Source organism: Telopea speciosissima, chromosome 6 (assembly GCF_018873765.1).
Source record: "Telopea speciosissima isolate NSW1024214 ecotype Mountain lineage chromosome 6, Tspe_v1, whole genome shotgun sequence".
In the NCBI taxonomy this organism is placed as follows: domain Eukaryota; kingdom Viridiplantae; phylum Streptophyta; class Magnoliopsida; order Proteales; family Proteaceae; genus Telopea; species Telopea speciosissima.
Genome location: NC_057921.1, coordinates 45074580 through 45101011, shown reverse-complemented (window position 1 = coordinate 45101011; position 26432 = coordinate 45074580). Strand labels below are relative to the sequence as shown.

General features: G+C 44.3%; 2 protein-coding genes across 2 annotated transcripts; both read right to left on the bottom strand.

The window, feature by feature from the left end:
• Window positions 1-1776: 1776 nt before the first annotated feature.
• On the bottom strand, window positions 1777-26432 carry LOC122664725 (GEM-like protein 1). Its single transcript, XM_043860683.1, has 6 exons — window positions 26370-26432; window positions 5888-5959; window positions 4979-5336; window positions 4777-4878; window positions 3697-3971; window positions 1777-2046 (listed from the first exon to the last, which is right to left on the bottom strand). Exons 3-6 carry the CDS (start codon window positions 5316-5318, stop codon window positions 1843-1845), a joined length of 921 nt encoding a protein of 306 aa, XP_043716618.1. The 5' UTR covers window positions 5319-5336; window positions 5888-5959; window positions 26370-26432; the 3' UTR covers window positions 1777-1842.
• LOC122664723 (GEM-like protein 1) lies at window positions 21726-26311 on the bottom strand. Its single transcript, XM_043860681.1, has 5 exons — window positions 26251-26311; window positions 25279-25670; window positions 25074-25175; window positions 23605-23879; window positions 21726-22069 (listed from the first exon to the last, which is right to left on the bottom strand). Exons 2-5 carry the CDS (start codon window positions 25607-25609, stop codon window positions 21866-21868), a joined length of 912 nt encoding a protein of 303 aa, XP_043716616.1. The 5' UTR covers window positions 25610-25670; window positions 26251-26311; the 3' UTR covers window positions 21726-21865.

Sequence of the window (26432 nt, the reverse complement as noted above, 5' to 3'; positions counted from 1 at the left end):
AAATCTAAACAACGGAATTCAAGATATTGTACCGTGTGAGCCCAAGATGAAATAAGGGTTGGTGCACAATGAATCCCGTCAGATCAGGACTTTGGGCTTGGTTCTGGTAGTCATTGAAATATTATTAAGTCCGTCAATGGGTGGGCTTTAACCCTTTTTATGGTTACATTGTACATTGCCGACTTTATATTCGACTTTAAAACATAATATGGGAAAACTATCCTCTCAGGTTCTCTGCCCGGTACAATTCCCTTGTGCCTCTAATAAGAGGGCATAAACTCCACCCAGGCAGTGTGTTCAAGCAGGGGGTAAGGTGATCATTTCTGCCCTCTATGAGAAGAATCGGATGAACTGCACCAGATGGAGAACCTAAGAGGATAAAGATCTATGCTACAACAAACTTTTGTTGTTTTATCTACGGCTCACGAAGGAGGGGAAGTATCTTCAAATTAAAGTGGGTTACAAAAGTTTACAAAAATTCTATTAGATTGAGTACATCCTTTTTCCACCCAAGTATTGTTTTCACAAAAGCGCTATGGGCCATTAGATGTACGCTACACTCCCTGTCGCGCTACAGAGGAACCCAACGCTCACCTCCTCCCCATTTCAGTTCTAGCCACTAATAAAAACAATAGAACTTTCCTCCTGAACCCATTGCTCTCACTTTGTCCTTTCTGGATTCTGAATTAAACACCCAATGGTGTTGGCATACACAACAAAATAATAAGAGAGAGAAAGAGAGGTATACTAAATTCCAGCAGCGCCTGCGAGTTGAGAAGAGCCTGTTCTTCGGTGAGAGGAAGATGGGAGAGATGGTAGTGTAGGCGAAGAGAGGAGGGGGGGGGGTATGGGTTTTGCTGGGCTAATAGAATGTTCAATTGATTGGTTTTCAAAATTTGTTCTTTTGTTCCTCTAACGTTTGTGTTCAAAATGTTTAATTCATTACAAAAAAACAGAAAAACGAACGTGTTAGCAAAACATATTTCAATTCTTTTATTGTTCCAGAAAACCAAAACAAAAAAAAAATAATTCAAAAGAATGTTACCAAACAAACCCTAAATCGCAAGTACAATGTTGAAGGTCGCAACAGAAGTAGATGTGTATCAATACGTCAGAATGTCACAAAAGTGCCCAACAAAATGCAAAAGCTACTTTGTTGATCACCGGGTACACAATTACCGTTGCATTTTATGGGATTTACCTATGCAGGACGCATTAGCACACCCGTTTATAGTTGAATCATTACCGGTTTCTTGCTGCGTTAGCATAACAGTGCTCTATGATCAGCTAGCGTTGCTCGTACATGGAGACTTATCCATTCCAAGTTTTTTAACTCTTGGTGCTGACCACCTGCAAGTCCAAACAGACTAAACCAAGGATCGGAGGTAGGAACTCCAAAGCCCATAAAAACCAAAACCTGCCTCAGATCCGAACATAACTTTGATGGGTAATTCGGATGGTTCGGGATCTAGTCAGTAGGTTAAAAGCACAACAATAGCAGTAGAGACAAAAAAGAGTGATTCAACTTTTACCCAACCACACCAAGAAGTCTTTTCCCTAAAACAACACCCGCCCTTACTTTAAAAATCAGTGTATTTTATTGTTGTTTCATCATAGAAATTTCAAATTATATTACTAAATCTGGTATTACCTGTATAAAATTAAATAACATCAAATCCATCTGCTAGGCAAATCCTAGAACACACAAACTTCCATTAAAAAAGAATAAAACAAATGTTTCAGACAACGTACCCCTTCATCACTCTTAAGTCTTAAATATTACATTTTGATACATTCTACATACAAGTTTACATCACATAAACATAAGGGTTGATGAACTAACTAGTTCTGTTGGTTTCCACTGGAAACAGCACCTTGGTGCTGTAAAGCTTCAGTCAGATTCTTGAGTGCCTTGTCATATGATACGAAACCCATGAACCAGAATTCATGGCCATCAGCAGTGACGACCTGGATATACTTCTCGGAAGGGTTCAATTTGTTAGAAGAAGGATTTACTGCTGCCAACTGATCAAGCGGCAGAGACACCTGGATGTTCATGCATTTAGAGTTAGAAGCTTAGAACAAAAAGGATTACCAGATAATAACAAAAGCAAGAAATTGGATAACCATATAGAGGGTAAACTAGAAGAGGAAGTGACAGAATGGGCGACTTGAGTAATACATCTACTACTATCACATAAGGTATGAAATTTTCACTACCTACTCTAGGGTCAAGATTAATCGTACTGGCACCATGGCTCTACTTCCATGCTGTATATAGAGGGCAGAGTAACAGACCTTGTTCTATCTACACAAAATTATAGTACCATATAAGGGATCATGCGTGCAGGAACAACCTGCTGCAGGCATGACTACCAGCCATAGTCCAGTCCTGCAGCAGCACAATTATAGCAACTAAGCTAATGGATCGCAAACAGAGTAAGCTATTTTAACTTGAACAAAATACAACTACTACTACTCAGCCTTATCCCAATTAAATGGGGTCGGCTACACGGATCCTTGCCCTCCAATCAGCTCTATTTGAGGTCATACTTAATGTTATGTATGTCTCGAATTCTTGGACCCGTTTCGAAGAATGACCCGCTCCGACATTTTTGGTGGCGACCCGAATGGAACTTTTTCTGAGATCTGTGATGGTAGCAGAGGGCTTGGGCCGATAGATCGACCCGGATCCGATGGAGGAGTATTTATGTTCCTTACCCGCTTTATTGTAAAGAGAGAGGAAGATTTTGGGGTTTTCGTTCTAGGGTTTCTGAGAGAGAGCAGCAGCAGTGATTTGGGTGTGCTTGAGAGTTTCCATTGTAATTTTTCTCCGATTTGCATAGTGAATCATCTTCGTCTTCGCCCGTGGATGTAGCACACCATACTGGTGTGTGAACCACGTTATATCTCTCCGTTCTTTTGCTTGGTTCTTGTTTCTTTTCGTGATTTTGTTGGTGTTTGCTATAACACTTGATACAAGGCGTCAGCTAGTCTTTCCTCACCACTTCTCCTAGGGTCATTTTAGATCTACCCTTAGGTCTTTTAGTTTTCAATCTGAATCAAATCACTCCTCTGTACCGAAACATTCAAAGGCTTTAGTTGAACCACCTCAAACGACTTTCTTGTAGCTTATCATGTATTGGAGCTATTCCCAAATCAGCTCTAATATGATGATTCCTTACTTTGTCTTTCCTAGTTTTGCCACACATCCATCTCAACATCCTCATCTCCACTAGATTGAGTTTAACTTGAACAAAATATGTAATAAAAAATGTTATTTTATATTCAATGTAGTTGGACTTTTGACAATAAAACAAGAGACTATTGTAGGTACGGATAGAGAAGTAGTCATAGAAGGATTATACGGGCCAACTCTCTCATAGATGATAAGTTTACTAACTCAAGAGTAAAAATATGTCAGCACTCCTAGCATAAACTATTTTGTGATTAAGATAAATGTTTCAAGAACAGCAAATTGATAGTGTAAAGCATTTCCACAGTTACAATCATAAAATGATATTTCAAGTTAATCAAATATATAATGTAAGATATAGCTTGAAAGTATAAGGGTAAAATTTAATGGAAGAAACAAGTTTTTGGTCCTAATTATGGTGCTCTTTCAGTGATTATACAAAGTTGACAACTCTGAATAAGGACTTATTAACCTATAGATCCATAAATGAAAGAGAATACCTTGTAATATAACCACTCTTTCTGTCCTGGGGTAGGACAATGACAGAGAGGATTGTCACTGCAAAAGGCCACTCTTTTGTTGGAAATATAAAGTGTCCCAATGACAGGTCCTGAGGATGATGAAAGATAACAAGCATATGCCTTCATCAGCTTTTCTTCTGGTAACAACTGAAATGTCTGCTGAAAAACCTTCTCATGCCCCCCTTCTCTAAGAATCTTTGTCCACTGGGCGAGTCTTGCCATGGCTGCATCAGTTAGACTAGGACTGGTTTTCACTATCATGCAGGACATGGTAACCGATTAGAATTTAGTCACATGCAAGTCTCAACAAAATCAAAAGTTTTAACCAAAGTATAATCATGAATGAATAATGTTCCTGCAAAGGAACATAACCATGTTTATCAAAGCTGCAAGCAATAGAATATTCAGGTACTAAATAATGATTTTATTTTTTGGGGGTTCTTTTTTGGGTGGAGAGGATTATTTGATCAATAAGAAATAAAAATGAAAATTGTAATTGCTTCTTGGGAAAATGCATCTGGATATCAGAGAAAGTATAAATAGTTTGTTCTTCCAACAGGAAAGGCAGAAGGCCTTCACATATCAAAAAAAAAAAAGGTACCAAAGAGAGAATTTATTCAACAACCTATGATGCTAAACTTAAGAACACAAATTCATATGGTCAAGCAGCTTCCATTTGAAAAGTAACTATGACATGCAATCTAATTTTGTCTTTAATGAGCAAATTTCTTCCAATACGAAAGAAACATGCTATATTCAACCATCAAAAAAAAATTTGCTAGTCGGTTTGCAACTAATGTTCCATCACAACTTTAACTGCAGTAGATAAAACAAGAACATAAAATGGTATGACCCATGATCTTCCTCAAAGAAAATATATACTGAGAAGTTCAAAGAAAAAGAAATGAAAACTCATGACAGAACTCAAAACGACCAAGTAACAGACAACCATCAGATGCGGTAAATACCCAAGGAAACCTAGATTTCATTCTCAATTTCAAGAAACATTTCCCCTATTAAACTCTTCCATGCAACAACAAAACAGTACTTAGGACTTACGGTGATGCCAGACGTTTCCAGTAAAACCCTCTGCTTTTTTGGCACAACCTTCAAACTTTTTCCCCCAACGACTCAACACATTAAGGATCATCTCCATAGGACCTGAACACACAACCAACAATCAATAAAGTTAAGAAATTAGGCAGAACTTGATACCTTCAATCAATTGCTTCAGAAGAGATGATTGATAACAATCACGCACTCTTCCCAGATGACCCAGGAACAGAAGATGTCTGGACATAAGGATTGGCAGGCTGAGGCTGAGGCATGCTGCTGCTGCTTCCACCATTACCACCACCGACATTCTCACTAGTAACTGGAGGAACAGAGTATTTCATGTAGTCAGCATTAAGAGTCGCCGGATCAGAAGAAGGAATCGCTTCTCCTGCAACCCAAGTCGCAGCCTTCTGGTTGGCTGGATGGTCTTGAGGTGGGACCGGAGCGCCCATAACCCAGGTGCCCCACCTCCCTTCTGTGTTCGAATTTGGCGTGCCTGCATCCATTTTCTTATTCTCCTTGTCGCTCTGGTGGGTGGGATCCATGGTAACGATTTCCTTGCACTTCCTGTTAGAGGAAATCTTTGGCATCAAGATTCAGACTTTACCAAATAAACAAGGTAGCATCTTTAATTGAATTGAATTTATCCTCTACAACAGGAAATACAGAATTGGGCGAAATAGGAACTCATTTTTTTAACGCTGAAAATTTTTATTAAAAAAAAAGAGAAGCCCAAATAATCTTCCTTCCGCAACCAAAACAAAATCTCCCAAATCTGTGGCATCAAGATTCAAACACTACCAAATAAGTAAGCTAGCATATTTAATTGATTTGAACTAAACTTATCCTCTAAAACAAGAAAAGCAGAAGTGAGTCTAATACTAGCTAGTTTTTAATCCATGGAAATCATAAAACAAATCAGAGAAGCCCATAATCCATATCATCTCTCTTCCTGAACGCAACCAAATTCCCCCCACCCCAAGAATGCTCTTCAAGTCATTTCAATTTCAAATTTCAATCAGAAGAAGAGAGAAAACAGGCAATACCCAGGAGCAACAATCTGATAGATCAAAACTCTTAACATTAGAATGAAAAAAAACAAGTGTAAACATACCCTTGATTTCGAACCGAATCGATTCCCTGAAAAGCAATAAAGGAAACCAAGCACAAAGATATCCACACAACGGGGGAGAGAGAGAAAGACGAACTAATGAGTTCGCAAATGCAGAGAGAGATGTTTGGAGATTAGAGAGACCCTCCTCTATATATCAAGAACTCGTGTCCGCTTTGAATGGTAGGACGTGTGAAAATTTTAAACGGTGGCGGGCGGTGCGTCAGACTCTGAAGTTTGATCCGCTTTCAAAAAAAATTTAAAAAAATATCTGAAAGGTATGACGGTGCTCTTTTCTCTTTAGAAAGTAGAAACAGCTAGAAACCGAAATGGATAAGTGTGTGAACAAACAGTGAAAAACTTGTTTTATTTGAGTGGTATTTTGATCATTTCGCATTAACCGATGACCACCGAAATACCTAATAACTCCTTACAAACAGCAAACAGTGTTAGTTCAGTGGATCAATATCCTCTCAGATTTCCTATCTGGTGCAGTTGTCTAATTCTTTTCATAGGGGGCAGAAATGATGATCTAACTCTTGCCCAAACATACTGTCAGGGTGTGGTTAAGTTGTCATTTCCAACCCCTTTATGATAGAAATCGGAAAGGATAGAGAATAGGGAATTTGACACGAAAAAATTCTAGTTCAGTACTTTAATCATAGCCGAGGAGAACCTCCACGTGGTACCTATATTACATGCAAATCTGCCATTGGATTGAAATAAATGTAGTGTGGGGTCCAGGAGTTTGTTCCAATCTAATGATTAGTATGATTAGTAAGGATGATCATATGTGAAAGCATCAAATCCTTTTGGAGACCGTTGAGTTGGTATTAAAGAAAACTGTGACGATCCAGGCATGGCACTATGCTGGCCGAAAGAGATGAAACAAGAGACACAAGAGAAAACCAAAGCTGACTTCGGGGACTGATGCCTAAGTTTCTTCAGCAACAGTAATTATAATTAGTAGAGCAAAGAGTGCAAGGAGTAGCTAATACTACTCCTAATAGTGAATTTGAATTAGAAAATGCGATCATGAGAGTCCCTTTTAAGAAGGCATATTTGAATAGAAGTTAGTTCTTTGCATTGAGACAGATAACATAAGGTAGATCTCCGATGGGAGTCTTCTTCCTGTAAGTTTCCTAGGAATCATTAATGGCTCTATTTCCCAGACAGCTCCGTTTCCCCAACTTCTTCAAATAAGGGAGGGGTAAAAATAAACACTCGACCCCTGCCCGACTACACTGTCCGAATGGGATCCACCCCTCTCTATTAGAGGTACTTGGGTAAATGTAATGGACAGGAAATCGAACAGATAATTTTCCAGTTTCCTGGATTTAGTTATCAAGCTAACTTCCTATTTGCAAAGTCTCTTGCATGGAAAGACTTTAATGGGAACAGTTCGGATCTGCTGCAGATCTTTCGGGGCAGGAGGACGAATCTAGGTTCTTCGGAATCCTTTGCATAGTGATGTCATGTGTCCAATGCGTGTTGGCTGGTGATCTTTATTCGTATTAATAACAAATCCTTAGGCCTTAAGGTTCAACAAGGAAAATTGGAAAATGAAAACAAAACCTTAGCCATTAAGGTTTTAATAGAGAGGATTACTCATTAAGTATAGCAGCGGGAGAGGTTGTAAGGCTAAAAACCTGCCCTTACCTTAACGTGTCTAGTTTGATAGGTGCCAGTTGTATTTTGGACCGGTTTGGTTCAAACCTGTGGTCAGCTTGAGTCAGTTTCAAGGTATAATGAAATGAAGGGTTTCGGTTACTGCACCTTCAATCTACGTACGGTAATTGAATGGGAATGGATACATATGGTAATTAAACGGATTAGACGGTAATAATATTTTTTAATAACTCGATGTAATAAAATGTAGGAAAAATTACATGATTAGTTACTTTTGGGTTTTCATTTACAAAACTGTCCACCTTATGTTTGAGTTAACAAAAATAGACAAAAACAAGTTTAGTTTTATAAAACTAGACAAAACAGTGACTCGATCTCCTTCCTTCCTCGGCAATTTCCCTCTAAAAAAATCTCTTTTTTACCTTTGTTACTTGAGGTGGCAGAGAATGGCAGTGGCTGGGACAAGGGTAGGGTTGCAGGGAACGGAGGATGCCTGGGTGAGAAGGCAATGACAGGGGTAAAAATATCTAAAAAAGTAAGTGTGAGAGGGAGAGACACTATTTTGTCCAGTTTTGTAAACCTTAACTTGTTTTTGTCTATTTTTGTTAACTCAAACATAGGGTGGACAGTTTTGTAAATGAAAACCCAAAAATAGCTAATCATGTAATTTTCCCTAAAATGTATATAATAATAATACCATACATATTTAATACGTGTTTAATTATGTGTTTAATACGATCACCCTATAAGCAAAAATACGGACATATATTTACTATGTAACAAACATTCACCACCTAATAGACAAAATAATAGCGTACACAATGATTTTATTCATTTCATCTACAAGAATTTTTATATCCATGATTACAACCATGGTTTCAAATAGAGAAACTTTATAAATCTTTCAAGGAAGTGCATGAAAATATCTCCTTTAGTACAATAAAAGCTGTACATAGTCTCACTGAATTTTGTATATAGGAGAACAAGGAAAATATTATATTATGTATACACGATCCAACGTATGAAGAGGTGGTTTTGTTGCTTCAAGGGAAAGATGTGGTCTTATGGAATTCAGTGGTGTTCATCATTGTCTCTAACAAATGAGTTGGGTTCTCTTCTCTATACACTTGGGCTGCAGAGAATAAACCATATTCTATTTTTATCACTTTAAGATGTTACAAACAAAAAACAATAAAAAGCGGCAGAAAGACATTCATCAAACAAAAAAATTAACTCAACAAGATCGAAAAATTTACAGGATCGAAAGGAGGAGAAGGGCCGCTGCAATTAACCTTGAACCGAGACGGAGAATAGGAAAGGGGCAGGGAGTATTGAACCTTGAATCTCGTCGGCCACCGTTGAACGGAGACGGAGACGGAAACGAAGCAGTGAATGGGGCAGCAACCACAACACTGCAACAGACGGCTAGAGTTCGAAGAGTGGAGTGAAGACGATAGGTTTTTTCCCCTTCTTGCGAACTGAAGGGTTTTTGCGTGTTTTCTAATTTTATTTTTAGTTTTTTTTTTTTTTTTACATAAACTAATATTTCAAGTTAAAAGTATTAGATGTGATTAATACGTATAAATATGGGTATAAAATAGGAACCTTTAAAAAACGTGTTTGTTTTTTTTTTTATCAAATATACGGATATATACGATATAAGAAGTATTTTTGAATTAAATGTTCGGATATGTGTTTAATACGCGAACTTACTAAGGACCCCATCATCTGCCATATGAGTCATAAAGGAAGGCTCCTCATGTGGGCTGAGCAAAGAATTTTGGTAGATTTTATAATATTTTAAGGGGTTTTTTTATTGATACTCTATAAAAATGTTAATAAATTTGTATTCTTGCTTTTTTTTTTCTGTCTTTTGTCTTGTTCTCAAAGGTCTTGTTCTCAAAAGGTTATTTAATGAAGGAAGAAAGAATGTCATCCGGTCATGCCAGATAGGCTGCCACCGACATAGGAACACACGAAATGACTGTCGCACCTCTAATCATTTCCAAGGTTCCAAGGGAGTGTGGCGGTCATTTCGGGTGCCCCTCTGTCAGGAAGCACGGGTAATGTGCGCTACGCGACCAGGTGGCTTTCTCTTTCCCTTTAATGAATTAGTTAAAAAAGAATTTTCAAAATTTGAACATTATTTAATGCAACATTTAATTTAGTTCCTACGCGAAATGACAGATTTATCATTATTGAAAAAACTGGTTTAATGCTTTTGAGAATAAGTGTAGTTGCTACAGAAAACTGTCTTCCGACTTGATACAAGATGCGCTGGTTGATGAACCTATGGGTTTCAAAGAACAGAACACTGTGAGAGGACTGGAGCGGACTCCATCGAGGACTCTCCGATGCCTTAGTCAGCTTTCTAACAACTAAAGGAATAGCAGAACAAGATCATAAGAGTCTAGAGTAATTGAGATATCCCATATATCTTGCTCCCTAGGGCTTGGGGGAGACTATATTTATACTGGAGTGTGTCTGGTAGTCTGATGCGGTGATGAGAGTTCCTCTTGGATACATTGTCCTTCCAAATATAGTAGCTGTTGCGTGTGGAAACCTCCGGTGCCCGATTCACCCACGGATGAGCCTGCAAAAAATCGAGTGAGCATAAGAGAGCCGGTGTGGCTCCGGCCTAGGAATCTCCGGCGCTCAAGTTAGGTCTCCAATGCGACGGCGTAACAGCTAGTGAAAGTAAGGTGTGGAATTGTGCTCCATACCTGGGTTTTTATAGGGGGAGATGAGGAGGTTGGGAGAGTCCTAGTATGGTAGGAGTTCTTCTTTTGGAAGGCTCTCTCGCGTAGGGCGGAGTGGAGAGTCATTTTCGGGGTCGGACTCTTGTTAAGGTAAGAGTCCTAATGGGAGCGTGATTCGATATCGTGTAGGGATCGTGGCTCGGTCTTTATCCCAAGATACTCGGGTGGTGTTGACGTGGCTCCGCGATTCCTAGCAGGCCGTTGTGATGACCTTGGTGGAGGCCTCGGCCAAGGAGCTCTGCCATGGAGGTCGGCCATGGGAGGTCAATCTCGGCAGTCACCTCGGCCTTGACCATCCTGTGTATGTTCGACCAGGGAGGTCGAGCTCATCGGTTACCTCGGCCTAGGCCGTCCTGTGTATGCTCGGCCAAGGAGGTCGGCATGGATAATGTGTCACGGGCTCAACAGAGTGCTCGGCCCAGCCAAGCAATGTGACGGAGATCAGGTCGGCCAGATTTCTGATTCAGCTTGGTTCGATTCTTGGGATGACCCTGGCTCGGCCATATGGCGGCTTCTGATTGGTGAGGTGATTTTATGTTGTATCACGAGCCCCCCCACTCATCAGGGGTCAGTCCAGTGCTGATGAGTGAAGTCCTCTGGTCAGCTCGATTGGTTCTTACTGTGGTATAGCCGACCTAACTTTATCGGCGACATGACGTTGTATGGTCTGACAGTTGAGCTGCCAGCGCCCCGTCATCCGTCGCCATAAATGAGCTCTAGAATTCGAATCGTCTTTTGATCTGGACCGTTGAATCATGTTGAGCTCTCCTTGGCCGTTGGATTAGTTCAGCCCAAGAGTTATAAATAGGCGACTCCTCCCTGTTCATTCTTCACTGCTTTAAGTTGTTGACTTCTCGGCAAGCTCGGATTTCTCAGCTCTACAGTGCTCGGTGCTTTCTAGTTCGTGCTCAGCTCGGCTTTTGCTTCGTTCGTGTTCAGCTCATCTTCAACTCTTCTTCAACCAGTAAGTCCTCTCCGCCCAGCATGTCAGTTGGTAGTAGTCATATGGGCGAGCTGCTCGCCGGGGCGGTAGAAGACCCAAGTTTGAGCCAAGAATTCCCAGCTTGTTCTCCCATAATAGACTTATTGGGCTCTACTTCGGACGAGCCCGGTGTAGGGGAGCCTCATCAGGCCGATGTTATCGAGCTTCCGTTGCCTCTGGAGTCTGGCCTCGTGGCCCAACCAATTCTCGGAGACCTAGCCGAGAGCTCCGGATCATCCTCGTCCGATGATGAGGAGTCAAGTGAGGACAATTCTTCAAAAGTGGGGGTTGGTTCGGTCAGCTCGTCCGCTGATGCCCCTGAACCCGAAGAAGGGAGTGTCGGCACCGTCCCGAGCACGATCACAGATGCCGACCTCAACTACCTCAGGACGACCTATGCCATCCCCGAGAACATCCAGCTCCAAGCTCCCAACCCAGGGGAGATGGCCTGCTATATCAGGCCCGACGAGGTGGCTTTGTACGAGTTGCCCTTCAAGTACGCGTTCAGGCTCCCCATCCTCGACCTGGTGGACCAGATCTTGGGCCACTTCCATCTGTCCCCAGGTCAGCTGGTGCCGAACTCTTGGCTGGCCGTGTATGGCTTCTACGCCCTATTTTGCGAGATGGGCCGAGGTGCAAGGGTAGCGCTTTTCGTTCGGCTCTTTTTCTTGAAGAAGTCACCAGAGAAGGGGTGGTACTATTTCAACCGCCGATTTGGGAAGAGTGCGGCCCTTGGAGGCCACAAGTTTTTGGTCGATACACCGAGCTTCAATAAGTATTGGAAGCCTCGTTTTTTCTTTGCTTCCATTCTAAACAGCCCTCTCCAAGCCGAGTGGAAGGAGATCCAATTGAACTATGTCCACAGGGTATTGCCCCTGATCGAGAATAAGCTTACCTCGCTCGACCTGATCCTCCAGTGTCAGCCCCTCGACGTCCTCCAACTTCAGGACGAGGGGTTCCTTCAAAGATGGCATATGACCCCTAGTAGGAGCCCGAGTTGTGCTCATTTCTGTCGCCCGAGCTGACCCCTTTACTTAGTCTTCTTTCCTTTTTGGTTTGTTTCTAACATTTTGTCTTTCTTGCATTAGTCGGCCATATTCCCCCAATGGATTCAGCTTGGCTTAGGGCTGAGACCATTGTGGACAGAAGAAAGAAGAACGCCACGAAGAAACCTTGAGGCGAGTCTTCCAAGGCGCAAAAGGGCAAGGTGACTCTTCCGAGCCCAGCTAACGCGGTGGTCGACCTCGAGGCAGAGAAGGATAGAGCCGCGCTGAGCCCCTCCCGAAGAGAGAAGGGTCAAAAGGGCGAGCTGAGCCCACCGAGGGACATCAAACGCCAGAAGCTCTCGGTCAATCTATCGGGTGGTGGTCCACCACCCGTGGCCTCACCACCCGACATTTCCCGATACATGCTGGGGAGGGCCTCGGCCAACAATGGTCCTCTGAGGCCGACCTGACGCCTCTTCCCAGGGGACTCGACTTTGACAAAGGCCGCACATGCCAAGGAATGGCTGGACGCTAGTCGGCTCCTGTCCGACCCCGAGCTCCTCTCTACTCTATTCCAGGATTTTAACATGGCAAGTATTCTGTTCGGCTCTTGAGACTGGATCCGACCTGTGGAGTCCGACCTGACCTTTGTTCGAATGCTTTCTTGCAGGGCTTCACCAAGGCAATGGAGACCATGATCCGTTTTGAGCGGCTCTTGACTGAGAACCACTCCCTGGGCATCCAATGTAAAAAGGCTTACCAGGATGCTCAGGAGGCCGTTCAGAGGTGTCGGGAGACTCAAGAGAAGCTCATTGCCGCCGAGGCTAAGGTGAAGGGCTTTAAGGCCGAGGTGACCAGGCAGAAGAAGAAAGTCAAGGCTCTGCAGGCTCAGCTGGAGAAGGCCAAGGAGGACCTGGCTCTGGCTCGGGACGAGGCGATCAACGACTACTTCTTATCGAAGGAGTACGCTGACATATGCCATGAGATCAGGAAGCCTTCTTATGCTGATGGTTTCGAGGCAGGCCGGGTTGATCTCTTGGCTGAGATTAAGGCTGCCTATCCCGATCTCAATCTCTCGCGCTTTGACGATGATGCGACCACTATGGCTGAGGAATTGGGAGATGAGGAGGGCGCCGAGGTCACGTAGGCTCTGCTAACTGAGGACCCTATGTAGGCCGATCCCCTTGCCCTTGGCGCTGAGCCCCAAGACCTCCTTGTCGAATACACTACCATGGAGGTCGCTGAGGTCGCCTCTAATAACGCTGTCGAGGAGAGTGAAATGTAAAGTTTTTTTTTTTTTTTTTTTTTTTGGTGCTGCGCCGAGCTACCCACTTTTGTAACCATGCCGAGCAGTCGGCTTGCAATGAATAAAAATCTCTTTTTCTCCAAATTGTCCAAGTGCTCTCGGTAATTGCTTGCTTTCCTTTTCCTTGTAGTTTTGAATGTTGAGATTGAGTTCCCGACCCAGTCTTGTAGCCGAGCTCAAGGATGGCCGGCCTAACAGCATAGATGCTATACGTCAACTCGGGTCGGATACCCTTTGAGTGGCTATACTGCCGAGCTGACGCTATGGCCGAGCTCAATGCCTTAGATATTTTACTTGATCTTTAGTTTTTGTTTAGCTTGGCCATAACGCGCTTTTGTAGTTGTTGGTTTAGACGTCAGCCAGTCTATGAGGACTGGTCTTACGACTTGGTTGCCGACCTATGAGGGTCGATCGTCAAGGTCGGCCAGATCTATGAGGACCGGTCTTACGACTTGGTTGCCGACCTATAAGGGTCGGTCTTCGAGGTCGGCCAGGCCTATGAGGACCGGTCTTACGACTTGGTTGCTGACCTATAAGGGTTGGTCTTCGAGGTCGGCCAGGCCTATGAGGACCAGTCTTACGACTTGGTTGCCGACCTATGAGGGTCGGTCTTCGAGGTCGGCCAGGCCTATGAGGACCAGTCTTACGACTTGGTTGCCGACCTATGAGGGTCGATCCTCAAAGTCGACCAGGTTTATGAGTACCGATCTTATGACTTGGTTGTCGACCTATGAGGGTCGGTCTTTGAGGTCGGCCAGGTCTATGAAGACCGGTCTTACGACTTAATTTTAGAGCTTGAAAATATGCTAAGTGGTGGAGAAAGACTTTATTTTATCGAATCAAACGTCGGGGCCAAAGCCGAATACAAATATGCTCATCATAAACTATGCTGAGCAGAATACTTAAGGAGATTACTGAAAAAATTTCTTCAAATTTTTTGAGTTCTAAGGTCTCAGTACCTTCTTGCCCCCTGGAGTCTGCAAGCGATACGTCCCTAGGCGAATTTGCTTGGAGACTATGTACAGGGCTCCCCAATTTGGTGCTAACTTTGCTTGTTGCCTTGGCTGGGACGCGCTGAGCTTTCTAAGGATGAGGTCTCCCTGACGGAAGTGCCGCTCTTTTACCCTTGAGTCAAAGTACTTTGCCGTCCTCTGTTGGTATGTTGTGTTCCGAAGTAGGGCATTTTCTTGAACTTCGTCGAAGAAATCAAGGTTGGCTCTCAGCCCATCTTCATAGGTCTTCTCATCGAAATTGAGTACTCGGTATGATGATGCCATGACCTCAACTGGGGTGAGGGCCTCGGTCCCATATGCTAGCCGAAAAGGGGTCTCCCCAGTTGGCGTTCTTACCATCGTCCTATATGCCCATAGGACACTTAGGAGCTCTTCCACCCATCTTCCTTTGGCCTCATCCAACCTTCTCTTGATGTCGGCGAGTAATGTTCGGTTGGACATTTCTACTTGTCCATTTGCTTGTGGATGAGCTACCAAGACTGGTCGAAAGTCAATATAAAAGTGCTCGCAGAACTCTCGAAAGACCGGGTTGTTGAATTGCGCGCCATTATCCGTGATGAGTACTTTTGGTAGTCCGAACCCGTAGATGACCTTATCTCTGAAGAACTTTTCCATGCTCTTCTCGGTGATGGTTGCCTAGGGCTCAGTCTCGACCCACTTAGTGAAGTAGTGGATTGCCACGACCACATACTTTCGATTCCCTGATGCCGGGGTGAAATCTCCGAGAATATCCATCCCCCACATAGCAAAGGGGATCGGACTCAACATTGGGGTTAGCTTTGTTGCAGGTCGGCTCGGCACTGGAGTGAAGAGCTGACATTTTTCGCATGTCTTCACATACTTCATGGCCTCTTCTTGCATTCTCGGCCAATAAAATCCCTGTCGTAGTATCTTGTATGCCAGAGCTCGGCCACCCATGTGGCTCCCGCATATTTCTTCGTGCACCTCGGCCAGGGTGTACTCAGCACCCTTCGGCCCGAGGCATTGGTGAAGGTGCGCCGAGATGGCTTTCTTATAAAACACTCCGTCGATCATGGTGTATTAGGTAGCTCAGACTTTGACTTTTCTTACTTCTTCCCGACTCTCCGGGAGCTGGTCATTCTCCAAGTAGTTTACAATGGGGTCCATCCAGGTCGGCCCATCCTCCTCGATGTGTTTGACGCTTTCTTCTTGCAAGGAAGGCTTCTCCAGAATCTCAATGTATATTGATCAGCTCAGATTTGGGAGTTCGGCCTCGGCCAACCTAAACAAGGTGTCTGCCACAACGTTCTCTTTCCTCGGTACTCGCGTCATTTCAAAGTTCTCAAGCTCAAAAATCATCTCCTGTGCTCGGCTCAGGTAGGCTATCATTCTTTCATCTTTTGCCTCATAGTCTCCGTTGACCTGGTTGACCACAAGTTGCGAGTCTCCTCGCACCTTCAATCGCTTTATGCCTATGGCTCTGCTGACTCAGAGTCCGGCCAAGAGGGCCTTATACTCGGCCTCATTGTTTGAGGCTGAGAACTTGAACCTTAGGGCATATTGGATGCGAAATCCCTCGGGGCTCACCAGGATCAGCCCTGCCCCGCTTCCCCCAAGGTTGCTCGAGCCGTCAACATTCATGGCCCAGGTCGGGTCGGCCTTAGCTTCTGCATTGACCTCTTCTCCTGTCTTCTCTTCCTCGACCCCGAGGTCGGACATTGTGCACTCGGCGACGAAGTCGGCCAGGGCTTGTCCTTTGGTCGCGGTCCGCGGGCTATAGCTTATGTCATACTCACTCAGCTCAACTGCCCAGGTGATCAGCCGACCTGACACGTCGGGCTTGTGCAATATCTTCTTGAGAGGCTGGTCGGTCAGCACTGATATCGGATGAGCTTGAAAGTATGGCCTTAACTTTCTTGTGGTCGTGACAAGGGCGAAAGCTATCTTCTCGAACTTGGAGTATCTCGTCTCGGCATCGACAAGAACATGGCTGATGTAGTATATAGGCTTCTGAGCTCGGTTTTCTTCCCTAACCAGCACCGCGCTGACTGCCACCGAGGTGGCAGCTAAGTAAACTTGAAGCTCCTCTTTTGGCTCAGGTCAGCTGAGAAGAGGCGGGTTCTCCAAGTATTTCTTCAGCTCTTCAAAAGCCTATTGGCACTCATCCGACCAGACAGAGTCCTTCGGGTTCCGAATGTTCTTAAAGGCCTTGAAGAATGGCAAGCACTTGTCGCCCGACCTCGACATGAATCGTGCCAATGCTGCCACTCGCCCGTTTAGCCTTTGTATTTCTCAGATCTTCCTTGGAGGGCTCATCTCTTGGATAGCCTTGATTTTTTCCGAATTGGCTTCAATGCCTCTGACAGAGACCATAAAGCAGAGGAACTTTTCCGAAGTCATGCCGAATGCACACTTGGCGGGGTTCAGTTTTATTTGGTTCTTCCTCATTACGCCAAAGGCCTCTTCTAGGTCGGCCAAGTGGTGCTCGGCCTTCAAGCTCATTACTAACATGTCGTCCACGTAGACTTCTATGTTTCTTCCGATCTGCTCGCAGAATATATAGTTTACGAGCAGCTTGTATGTCGCTCCGACGTTCTTCAATCCGAACGGCATGACCTTGTAGCAAAAAATTTCTTGGTCAGTTCGGAATGCCGTGTATGACTCATCCTCCACATGCATCATGATTTGGTTGTAGCCGGAGTATGCGTCCATGAAGCTTAACATTTTGTGCCCTGTCGTGGCGTCGATCAAGGGGTCGATCCGAGGTAGCGGGTACTCGTCTTTCAGACAAGCCTTATTGAGGTCGGTGTAGTCGACACACATTCTCCACTTCCCGTTCAGCTTAGGGACTATGATGACCTTAGCCAACCAGGTTGGGAATTTTTCTTCTCGGATGAGCCCTGATCGGCGAAGCTTCCCCACCTCATCAGTGATCGTGGCTTATTGATCAAGGGCGTAGTTCCTTCTCTTCTGCTCGATCGACTTTCGGCTCGGATCCACGTGGAGTCAGTGCTCGGCTATGTGCCTCGGTATGCCTGGCATGTCGGCAGTCGACCAGGCGAAGACATCGACGTTTGCCTTTAAGAAGTTTCCTAGTTGATTCCTTTGATCCTCACTCAGCAATGATTCGAGTTGGACCACCTTTGTTGGGTCTTCCTCACTGAGGTGAAATGGGGTTAGGTCTTCCACGGGTCGTCCTCTCCTTTCGGTGAGCTCATCCCGCTGATCCTCAGGGAGGTGCTCGACGCACATTGCCATTCCTCAGACATTGCCTTTGTTTTGCTTGACAAAAGTAGCATAGCACTCCCGCGCTTTCTTCTGGTCACCTCGGACCTCGCCGATACCGTTCTCGGTAGGGAACATCATCTTCAAGTGCGTCGGCGAGATGATGGCTTGGAGAGCGGTCAATGATGGGCGACCGAGTATGGCGTTGAAGGCCACCACTAACTGTACTACCATGAATTTGACCTAGATCGTCGCTTGACATGGAGCTTGTCCGATCGTGACCAGCAGGTCGATTGAGCACTTGATGGTGGCGGCGGCTCCCGAGAACCCGTGAAGTGAGGTGCCCTCCGATTTGAACGCTTCATCACCGAAGCCAAATTATCGGTACGCGTCTAGCGATATAAGGTCCACGGATGCGCCGGTATCGACCAAAACCCGATGGACGGGTCTCTTCGCAATTTCTACCTGCACCACTAAAGCATCGTCATAAGGCAAGCTTATACCTTCGAGATCGGCCTTGGTGAAGGAGATCGTCGTCGTTAGCTTGAGCTTCTTGGTGGGCATCTCGGCGACTCCGACGAACCACGCGTTTGACTTGGCCTTTCGAGTAGACTCTTGTCCGGGCCCCCCAAAGATAGTGTATATGGGAGCTCCTTTGTCACTGCTCGGCCCGGACCCATCGTTTTTCTTCTCAGCTTGGGCTTTATCCTCGTCCCGCTCGGCTAGCTTATTCTCAGACCTCGGCTTGGCCCTCTTCTAGTCACAGCCCTCTGGCCTTCGACCTCCGCGGTCTTCTCGGCCTCCCCTGATGTACCTCTTCAAGTGACCTGCCTTGATCAGCTCTTTGATTTCTCGCTTTAGCTTATAGCAATCTTCGGTGTCGTGACCGTTGTCTTTATGGAATAGACAACACTTGTTAGGGTTCCGGGATGACCCAGCCTGCATTGGCCGAGGACGGCGGATGTATCCGTCATCTTGGATTTGCATCAAGATCTCTTTCCACGACGTGTTCAAAGGGATGTAATCTGGACTTCGAGCTTGGTCCGACCTTTTGGCTCGACGGTCACTCCTGGTCCTCTTCTCATCCTTCCGGTCGTCAGTGGCCGACCTTTTCTTCTCTCCCTTGCTTTCAGTCGTTTTTCGTGCTTGGAGCACCTCCGCCATATTCATGAACTCATTACACCTTTCCAAGAGCTCGGCCATGTTTTTGGTTGGTTTTCGGGCCAAGTCCTTGATCAGGTCCATGTCATTGAGTCCGTTGCTCATGGCCGTATGAGCCGTGGCCTCATCCAAATCCTTGATGTCTAAGGATTCCTTGTTGAAGCGGGAGACGAATGCTTGGATCAACTCGTTAGACCTTTGCTTCACGCTGAGGAGGTTGATCGTCGTCTTCTTGTGTTTCATGCTACTCTGGAAGCGTGTGACGAAGGCTCGATAGAGCTGGGCAAAGCCTGTTATGGAGTTCGGCGGCAACCAGGAGAACCATGAGGTCGCCGCGCCCTTGAGAGATGCGGGGAAAGCCCTACAAGAAACAATCTCGGTTCCCCCGTACATGGTCATCATCGCATTAAAGTCGTTGATATGATCCATCGGGTTAGTCATCCCGTCATACCTGTCGAAAGGTGGTGGCTTGAACCCGGCCGGTAGTAGCCCGGTCATGATTCGAGAGGATAAGGGTGTCGTCCGACCAGTGAATAGGCGTCCAGGGTCACCTGTTTTTTCAATCCCTCCACCTGCTCGGCCAAGTCTCGTAGTCGCCTTTCCAGCTTGGTTTCAGGTGCTCGGCCATTAGGCTCATTTATCTGGTGCAAATTGTCTTGTTCACTCGGCCTAGGTCGGCCATTTTGTCCTTCAGCTCAAGGTCGGTATGCTCGGTCCTCCCGATGTGGTCGGCCATTCTGGTCGGCTCGGTCAGCACCATCCCTCCTTGTTCTTCTTTCCACTTGGAAATTGGACCCACGGGAGCTCCTCTGTTGCTCTTCTCGGGGAGGCGGGCTTCGATGCCGGGGGCTATGGCGAGATCCTTCACCTTACCTTGCAACACGTCTCCCATTTGGCTCGTTCCCTTGTTCCCGGTTTCCCCTCGGCTGCTCATCTTCTCCGAGCCGTCCAGAAAATACCGACCTTCTAACTACCGAGCCCGCTGGTTCGATTTCTTGCCCTGCCCCCGGGCTTCGGTGATGCTCTTGCTTATCCCATCGATCTACTAGGGCGTGGAGGAGGAGTCTTCTGACGAGACGGGTGTGATAACGTGGCCCGGCTCGGCTCGGCCCGACGCCAACCACCATTCTGCTGCAAGTTTCCCTCTATGGGCACCGGGGCTGGAGGGGGCGCGACCAGTGGTTGGTCCATCAGCCCACCCCGGGCCATCTGGGTCATGAAAATACGTAGCATCTCGTTGGTGTGAAGCATCTGCAGCTGCAAGTCCATAACTTGCCGGTTATTTGCCGGGGCTTCGGGGTCCAAATTCTCTGGTAAGGGTAGCGGCGGTGGCAGGCTCAACCCGTTCAAGTTTGGCTCGACCTGTGCCCGGTTAGCCGCTGCTGTGTCGAGCACACTTCCACCATTCCCACCCTCTGGCGGGGGATTGGGATTGGCCGCGGCGCCCGTGCTGGGCTGCGCACCCCCTGCCCGAGGGGGTCTTTCAGTCGTGCCTTGCCACGAGGCTTTAGAGGATGGTGATCGCCTCGCCTGCACAACGGGCTATAGCTCATCCCCACGGGAAGTCGAGCCATGCTGCCCTGATCTCGTGTGCACCATTGTTGCTGCTCTTGAAGTTGGTAGAAACGACGATGGCTTGCTGACGTCGTTCCCACAGACGGAGCCAAATCTGTTGCGTGTGGAAACCTCCGGTGCCCGGTTCGCCCACTGATGAGCCTGCAAAAAATCGAGTGAGCGCAAGAGAGCCGATGTGGCTCCGGCCTAGGAATCGCCAGCGCTCAAGTTAGGTCTCCAATGCGACAGCATAACAGCTAGTGAAAGTAAGGTGTGGAATTGTGCTCCATATCTGGGTATTTATAGGGGGAGATGAGGCGGTTGGGAGAGTCGTAGTATGGTAGGAGTTCTTTTGGAAGGCTCTCTTGCGTAGGGCGGAGTGGAGAGTCATTTTCGGGGTCGGACTCTTGTTAAGGTAAGAGTCCTAATGGGAGCGTGATTCGATATCGTGTAGGGATTGTGGCTCGATCCTTATCCCGGGATACTCGGGCAGTGCTAACGTGGCTCCGCGATTCCTGGCAGGACGTTGTGATGACCTTGGTGGAGGGCTCGGCCAAGGAGCTCAGCCATGGGAGGTCGATCTCGGCAGTCACCTCGGCCTTGACCGTCCTGTGTATGTTCGGCCAGGGAGGTCAAGCTCGTCGGTTACCTCGGCCTAGGCCGTCCTGTGTATGCTCGGCCTAGGAGGTCAGCATGTATAATGTGTCGCGGGCTCAATAGAGTGCTCGGCCCAGCCATGCGATGTGACGGAGATCAGGTCAGCCCGGTTTCTGATTCAACTCGATTCGGTTCTTGGGATGACCCCGGCTCGACCACGTGGCGGCTTCTGATTGATGAGGTGATTTTATGTTGTATCAGTAGTTTCCTTTTAGAAGACAAGTTAAGCATGGAGAATCGAGTTATGAAGAGCTTCTACTTCCATGACTATGCAAGGATTCCTTCCCTTATTAGGGAACTAAATTCTTGTTATGGATCTCCTTCGCCACTATGACACAACAAGTCTAGTTTCCTATTCCAAGTATGATTTCCTTATTAGGCGCTTGGCTTGTAGAAGGTTTCCACTTTGGGAAGGATGAGCAGGGGGTATATTGGGATATCCTTCCAATTCCTTATTCTCCTCGTGTCCACGTGTTGCCTTATGAGTGGTGGATGTATTTTACCTGTATCAAGTCTTTTTCCTTAAACATACATCAGCCAGCCCCTACCTTAAACCTCCAATCAGTGTATTTTATTGTTGCATCACCATAGAAGTCCCAAAACTTCAAATACATCAGTCCATAAAAAAAGAATAAAGCAAAAGTTCAGATAAGGTTCTCCTGCATCACTCTTAAATAATACATTTTTAGACATTCTACATGCTAACATGCCAGTTTACATCACATAACCACAAGGGTATATGAACTAACTAGTTCTGTTGGTTTACACTGGAAAATGCACCATGGTGCTGTAAAGCTTCGGTTAGATTCTTGAGTGCCTTGTCATATGATACAAAACCCATGAACCAGAATTCATGGCCATCTGCAGTGACGACCTCGATGTACTTCTCAGAAGGGTTCATTCTGTTAAAAGAAGGATTTACCGCTACCAACTGATCAAGCAGCACAGCCACCTGGATGTTCATGCATTTAGAGTCAGAAACTTGAACAAAAAGGATTACCAGATAATCACACAGGAAGGAAATTACATAATCTTGCAGGTGATCAAATAGAAGAGGAAGTGACAGAATGGGTGACTTAAGTGATCGCAAACACACAGCTTCAGCTATTTTAACTTAAGAAAAAAAATTCATATATGCAGTAAAAATGTTATTTTATATACAAGGTACTAGGGACGTTCGACAATGAAATAAGATACTAGTTTAGGTATGGACATAAAGGAGCACAGCAGTCACAGTAATGATAATGTATGGAGGTCAACAATTAGGATGGATAAGAAATGATAGCAGCAGTGGCTGCACTTCAGCTTTCATTTCAGCTTTCTTTTCAACACAACAGAAAAGCTTTTCCTTCCCCTATGATAGGTGAAGGTGTTCTTACCTAATTAGATTAATGCAGAAAATTAATATTACCAATTGAAGTGATTCTGAAAAGTGGGGTCATAATGTACGCAGCCTTACCCCAGCTTCGCGGAGAAGCTGTTTCCTGAGACTCGAACCCATGACCACTACTTGGTCACAATGGAGCAACCTTACCGTTGCACCAAGGTCCACCCTCTGATTCTTAAAAGTAGCTTTACCCTATTACTGAATCAACCTGTCAACTAGACATATTGTTCTAAAATAACCATTTAAAAGAAAGGAAAGGCCCCTAGAGCCACGCCACAAATTAAAATAAACAGCATTAATTTGCACCAACGAGTTCTACAGCAAATGAATAATCAAAAAGTAGATGCTGTTTTAAAAACCAGGTGATCACAGTCCACACCCCCTCCTAATTCTAACACTATTTCTATGGCATCCAAATGAGTGCAGTAATGCTGATACTTGAAGGTGATATTATTCGGCAAAAAAAAACAGAAATTAAAGCCATAGGTAGAAATTATTTTCAACCTTCCAGACTTGGTGGCAAGAAATCCAATAAAAATGAAGTTCTGAACTCAAGTCACCATAAGGCTTGCAGTGTGCAAAACATTTATTTGTGTTCACCGACCACCTCAAAGAAAATCTCCTATCAACTACTTATAACTTAGGATTCAATCTGTGAGAGAATAACATATCACAGGCCTTCTCAACAACTAAATCTTTTAAGTTCTCTAACTCTCTCATTGAGATTTCAGGAACAGCACTTTGAATTGGTTCTGGAAGATGGACTATTTTTCCTCTCATTAGATGTTAAGTTCTTTAACTCTCTCATAGGGTAAAAAAGATTTGTCAGAACTACTAGTATATACTATTACGTGATCAAGATAAAAGTTTCAAGAACAGCAATTTGATAGTCTACAGCAGTTCCACAGTTCAATCATCAAATGATATTTCAAGTTTGTCAAACATACAACGTAAGATATAACTTGAGAGTATAAGGGTAAAATTTAATGGAAGAAACAAGTTTTTAATCCTAATTATGGTCCACTTTCAATAATTATAAAAAGCTTACAACTCTGAATAAGGATTTATTAACCTATGGATCCATAAAGAAAAGATAATACCTTGTAATATAACCATTCTTTCTGTCCTGGGGCAGGATAATAACAGAGTGGATTGTCACTGCAAAAGGCCACTCTTTTGTTGGAAAGATAGAGTGTCCCAATAACAGGTCCTGAGGACGATGAAAGATAACAAGCATATGGCTTCAGCAGCTTTTCTTCTGGTAACAACTGAAAAGTCTGCTGAAAAACCTTCTCATGCCCACCTTCTGCAAGAACCTTTGTCCCCTGGGCAAGTCTTGCCATGGCTGCATCAGTAAAACTAGGACTGGTTTTCACTGTCATGCAAGACATGATAACTGATTACAATTTAGTCACAATCAAGTCTCAGCGAAATCTAAAGTTGTAACAAAAGTATAATCAAAGATGAATAACGTTCCTGCTATGAAACATAACTGTGTTTATAAAAAATGCAAGCAATATAATATTCAGGTACTAAATAATGATTTTATATTTTTAGGGTTCTTTTTTGGGTTGGGGGGGGGGGGTGAGTGGATTATTGTTCAATAAAAAATGAAAAATTGTAATTGCTTCATGGGAAAATGCATCTTTATATTGGAGAAAGTATAAACAGTTTGTTTCTTCTGACAGAAAGGCAAAAGGCCTCTACAAATCAACTAAAAAGTACTAAGGAGAGAATTAATTCAACAATAAATGATGCTAAAGTTAAGAACACAGATTAATATGGTCAAGCATTTTCCATTTAAAAATCAACTATGTCACACCATCTAATATTGTCTTTAATGAGCAAATTTCTGCCCATACAAAAAAAAACATGTTATATAACCCACCCAAAAAAAAATTGCTGCTCAGTTTGCAACTAATGCTCTGTCGCAACTGTGAACTGCAGTAGATAAAACAAGAACATAAAATGGTATGATCCATCATCCTTAAAACTCAAAAATACAACTCCAGTACCGCAGAATTCTATGTAAAGAAACTGAATCGTGTTATAATCATCCTCCAACTTTAGTTGTATATCAGAAAAATGTAGAACCCCCACTCTCTTGCATTTCCCAAACATTAGACTATAACTTTATAAAGCCTATGATATAGGTTATCCCCTAGTTCATAGCTTATCTTTTTCTGTTCCTCATTTGCCCTTGAAGTACATATCCTCAATAATCATATTTGTGTTGTTATCCAATATTAATATTTGTTTTTGTTCTTCCTCAAAGAAATGATATACTGAGAAGCTGTTCAAAGAAAACGCATTGAAAACTCATACACAAGAACTCAAAAAAAAAAACAAGTAATATACAATCATAAGATGCGACAAATACCTAAGGCAACCTAGATTACTATCTCAATTCAAGAAACATCTCCCCTACTAAACTCTTCCATGCAACGATAAAACAGTGTTTAGTAAAAGCAGTAAAAATAATGGCACGAGCATGTTTATGAAATAAATAAATACAAGGAAAATTAAAACTGAATGAACACAGAATCGACCATGAACGCATAGGGCTTACGGTGATGCCAGACGTTTTCGGTAACACCCTCAGCTTTTTTGGCACAACCTTCAACCTGTTTCCCGAAACGGCCCAACACATTAAGGATCGTATCCATAGGACCTGAACACATAACCAACAATCAAGACAGTAGGTTAAAAATTAAGCAAACCCCGTTACCTTCAATAAATTGCTTCAGAAGATATGATTGATAACAATCACTCACTCTTCCCAGATGATCCAGAAACAGGAGATGTCTGGACGTAAGGATTGGTAGGCGGAGGCATGCTGCTGCCACCATTACCACCACCAACATTCCCATTAGTTACCGGAGGAACAGAGTATTTCATGTAGTTAGCATTAAGAGTCGCCTGATCGGAAGAAGGAATGGCTTCTCCCGCAACCCAAGTCGCAGCCTTCTGGTTGTCTGGATGGGCTTGAGGTGGGACAGGATTGCCCATAACCCAAGTGCCCGACCTCCCATCTGTGTTCGAATTTGACGTGCCTTCATCCATTTTCTTATTCTCCTTCTTGCCGTTCTGGTGGTAGGGATCCATGGTAACGATTTCCTTGCACTACCTGTTAGTGTTCTCGTTCTATTCACTCTTTAGAGAAAACCTGTGGCAACAAGATTAAGACATTACCAAATAAACAAGCTAGCACCTTTAATTGAATTGAATTTATCCTCTACGACAGGAAATGCACAATTGGGCCAAATAGGAACTCAATATTCAACGCTGAAAATCTTTGAAAAAATAAAAATAAAAACATAAGAGAAACCCAAATAATCCATCTTCCACAATCAAAACCAAAATCTCCCAAATCTGTGGCATCAAGATTCAAACATTACCAAATAAGCAAGCTAGCATATTTAATTGATTTGAACGCAACTTATCCTCTAAAACAAGAAAAGCAGATGTGAGTCTAAATGTCTAATACTAGCTGGTTTTTAATCCGTGAAAATCCTAAAACAAATCAGAGAAGCCCATGTGACACACCTCTACCAAAACGCAACCAAATTTCCCCCCCCCCTCCAAAACCCCCAAATGCTCTCCAAGTCATTTCAATTTCAAATTTCAATCAGAAAAAATAAATAATATACATAAGCATGAAGAGAGAAAACAGGAAATACCCAGAAGAGCAACAATCTAATAATCAAAACCCTAACATTAGAAAGAAAAAACAAGTGTAAACACACCTTTGATTCGAACCGAATATATTCCTTGAAAAGCAATGAAGGAAACCAAGCACAAAGAGATCCAATTCCCTGAAAAGATATAAAGGAAACCAAGTAGAAAGAGATCCACAGAACGTGGAAGAGAGAGAGAGAGCGAGAAAGGAACTGATGACGGGTACACAAGTACAAAGATGTCCAGAGAG

What these genes read in the sequence shown, in the direction of transcription:
- LOC122664725 (XM_043860683.1), bottom strand. Translation starts at nt 5,318, where the DNA reads ATGGATCCCACCCACCAGAGCGACAAGGAGAATAAGAAAATGGATGCA. An exon ending in TCCTGGGTCATCTGGGAAGA is followed by an intron (nt 4,879 to 4,978) that starts GTGCGTGATTGT and finishes TTGTGTGTTCAG; the next exon opens with GTCCTATGGAGATGATCCTT. An exon ending in TGGAAACGTCTGGCATCACC is followed by an intron (nt 3,972 to 4,776) that starts GTAAGTCCTAAG and finishes CCTGCATGATAG; the next exon opens with TGAAAACCAGTCCTAGTCTA.
- LOC122664723 (XM_043860681.1), bottom strand. Translation starts at nt 25,609, where the DNA reads ATGGATCCCTACCACCAGAACGGCAAGAAGGAGAATAAGAAAATGGAT. An exon ending in CGAAAACGTCTGGCATCACC is followed by an intron (nt 23,880 to 25,073) that starts GTAAGCCCTATG and finishes CTTGCATGACAG; the next exon opens with TGAAAACCAGTCCTAGTTTT. An exon ending in AAGAATGGTTATATTACAAG is followed by an intron (nt 22,070 to 23,604) that starts GTATTATCTTTT and finishes ATGAACATCCAG; the next exon opens with GTGGCTGTGCTGCTTGATCA.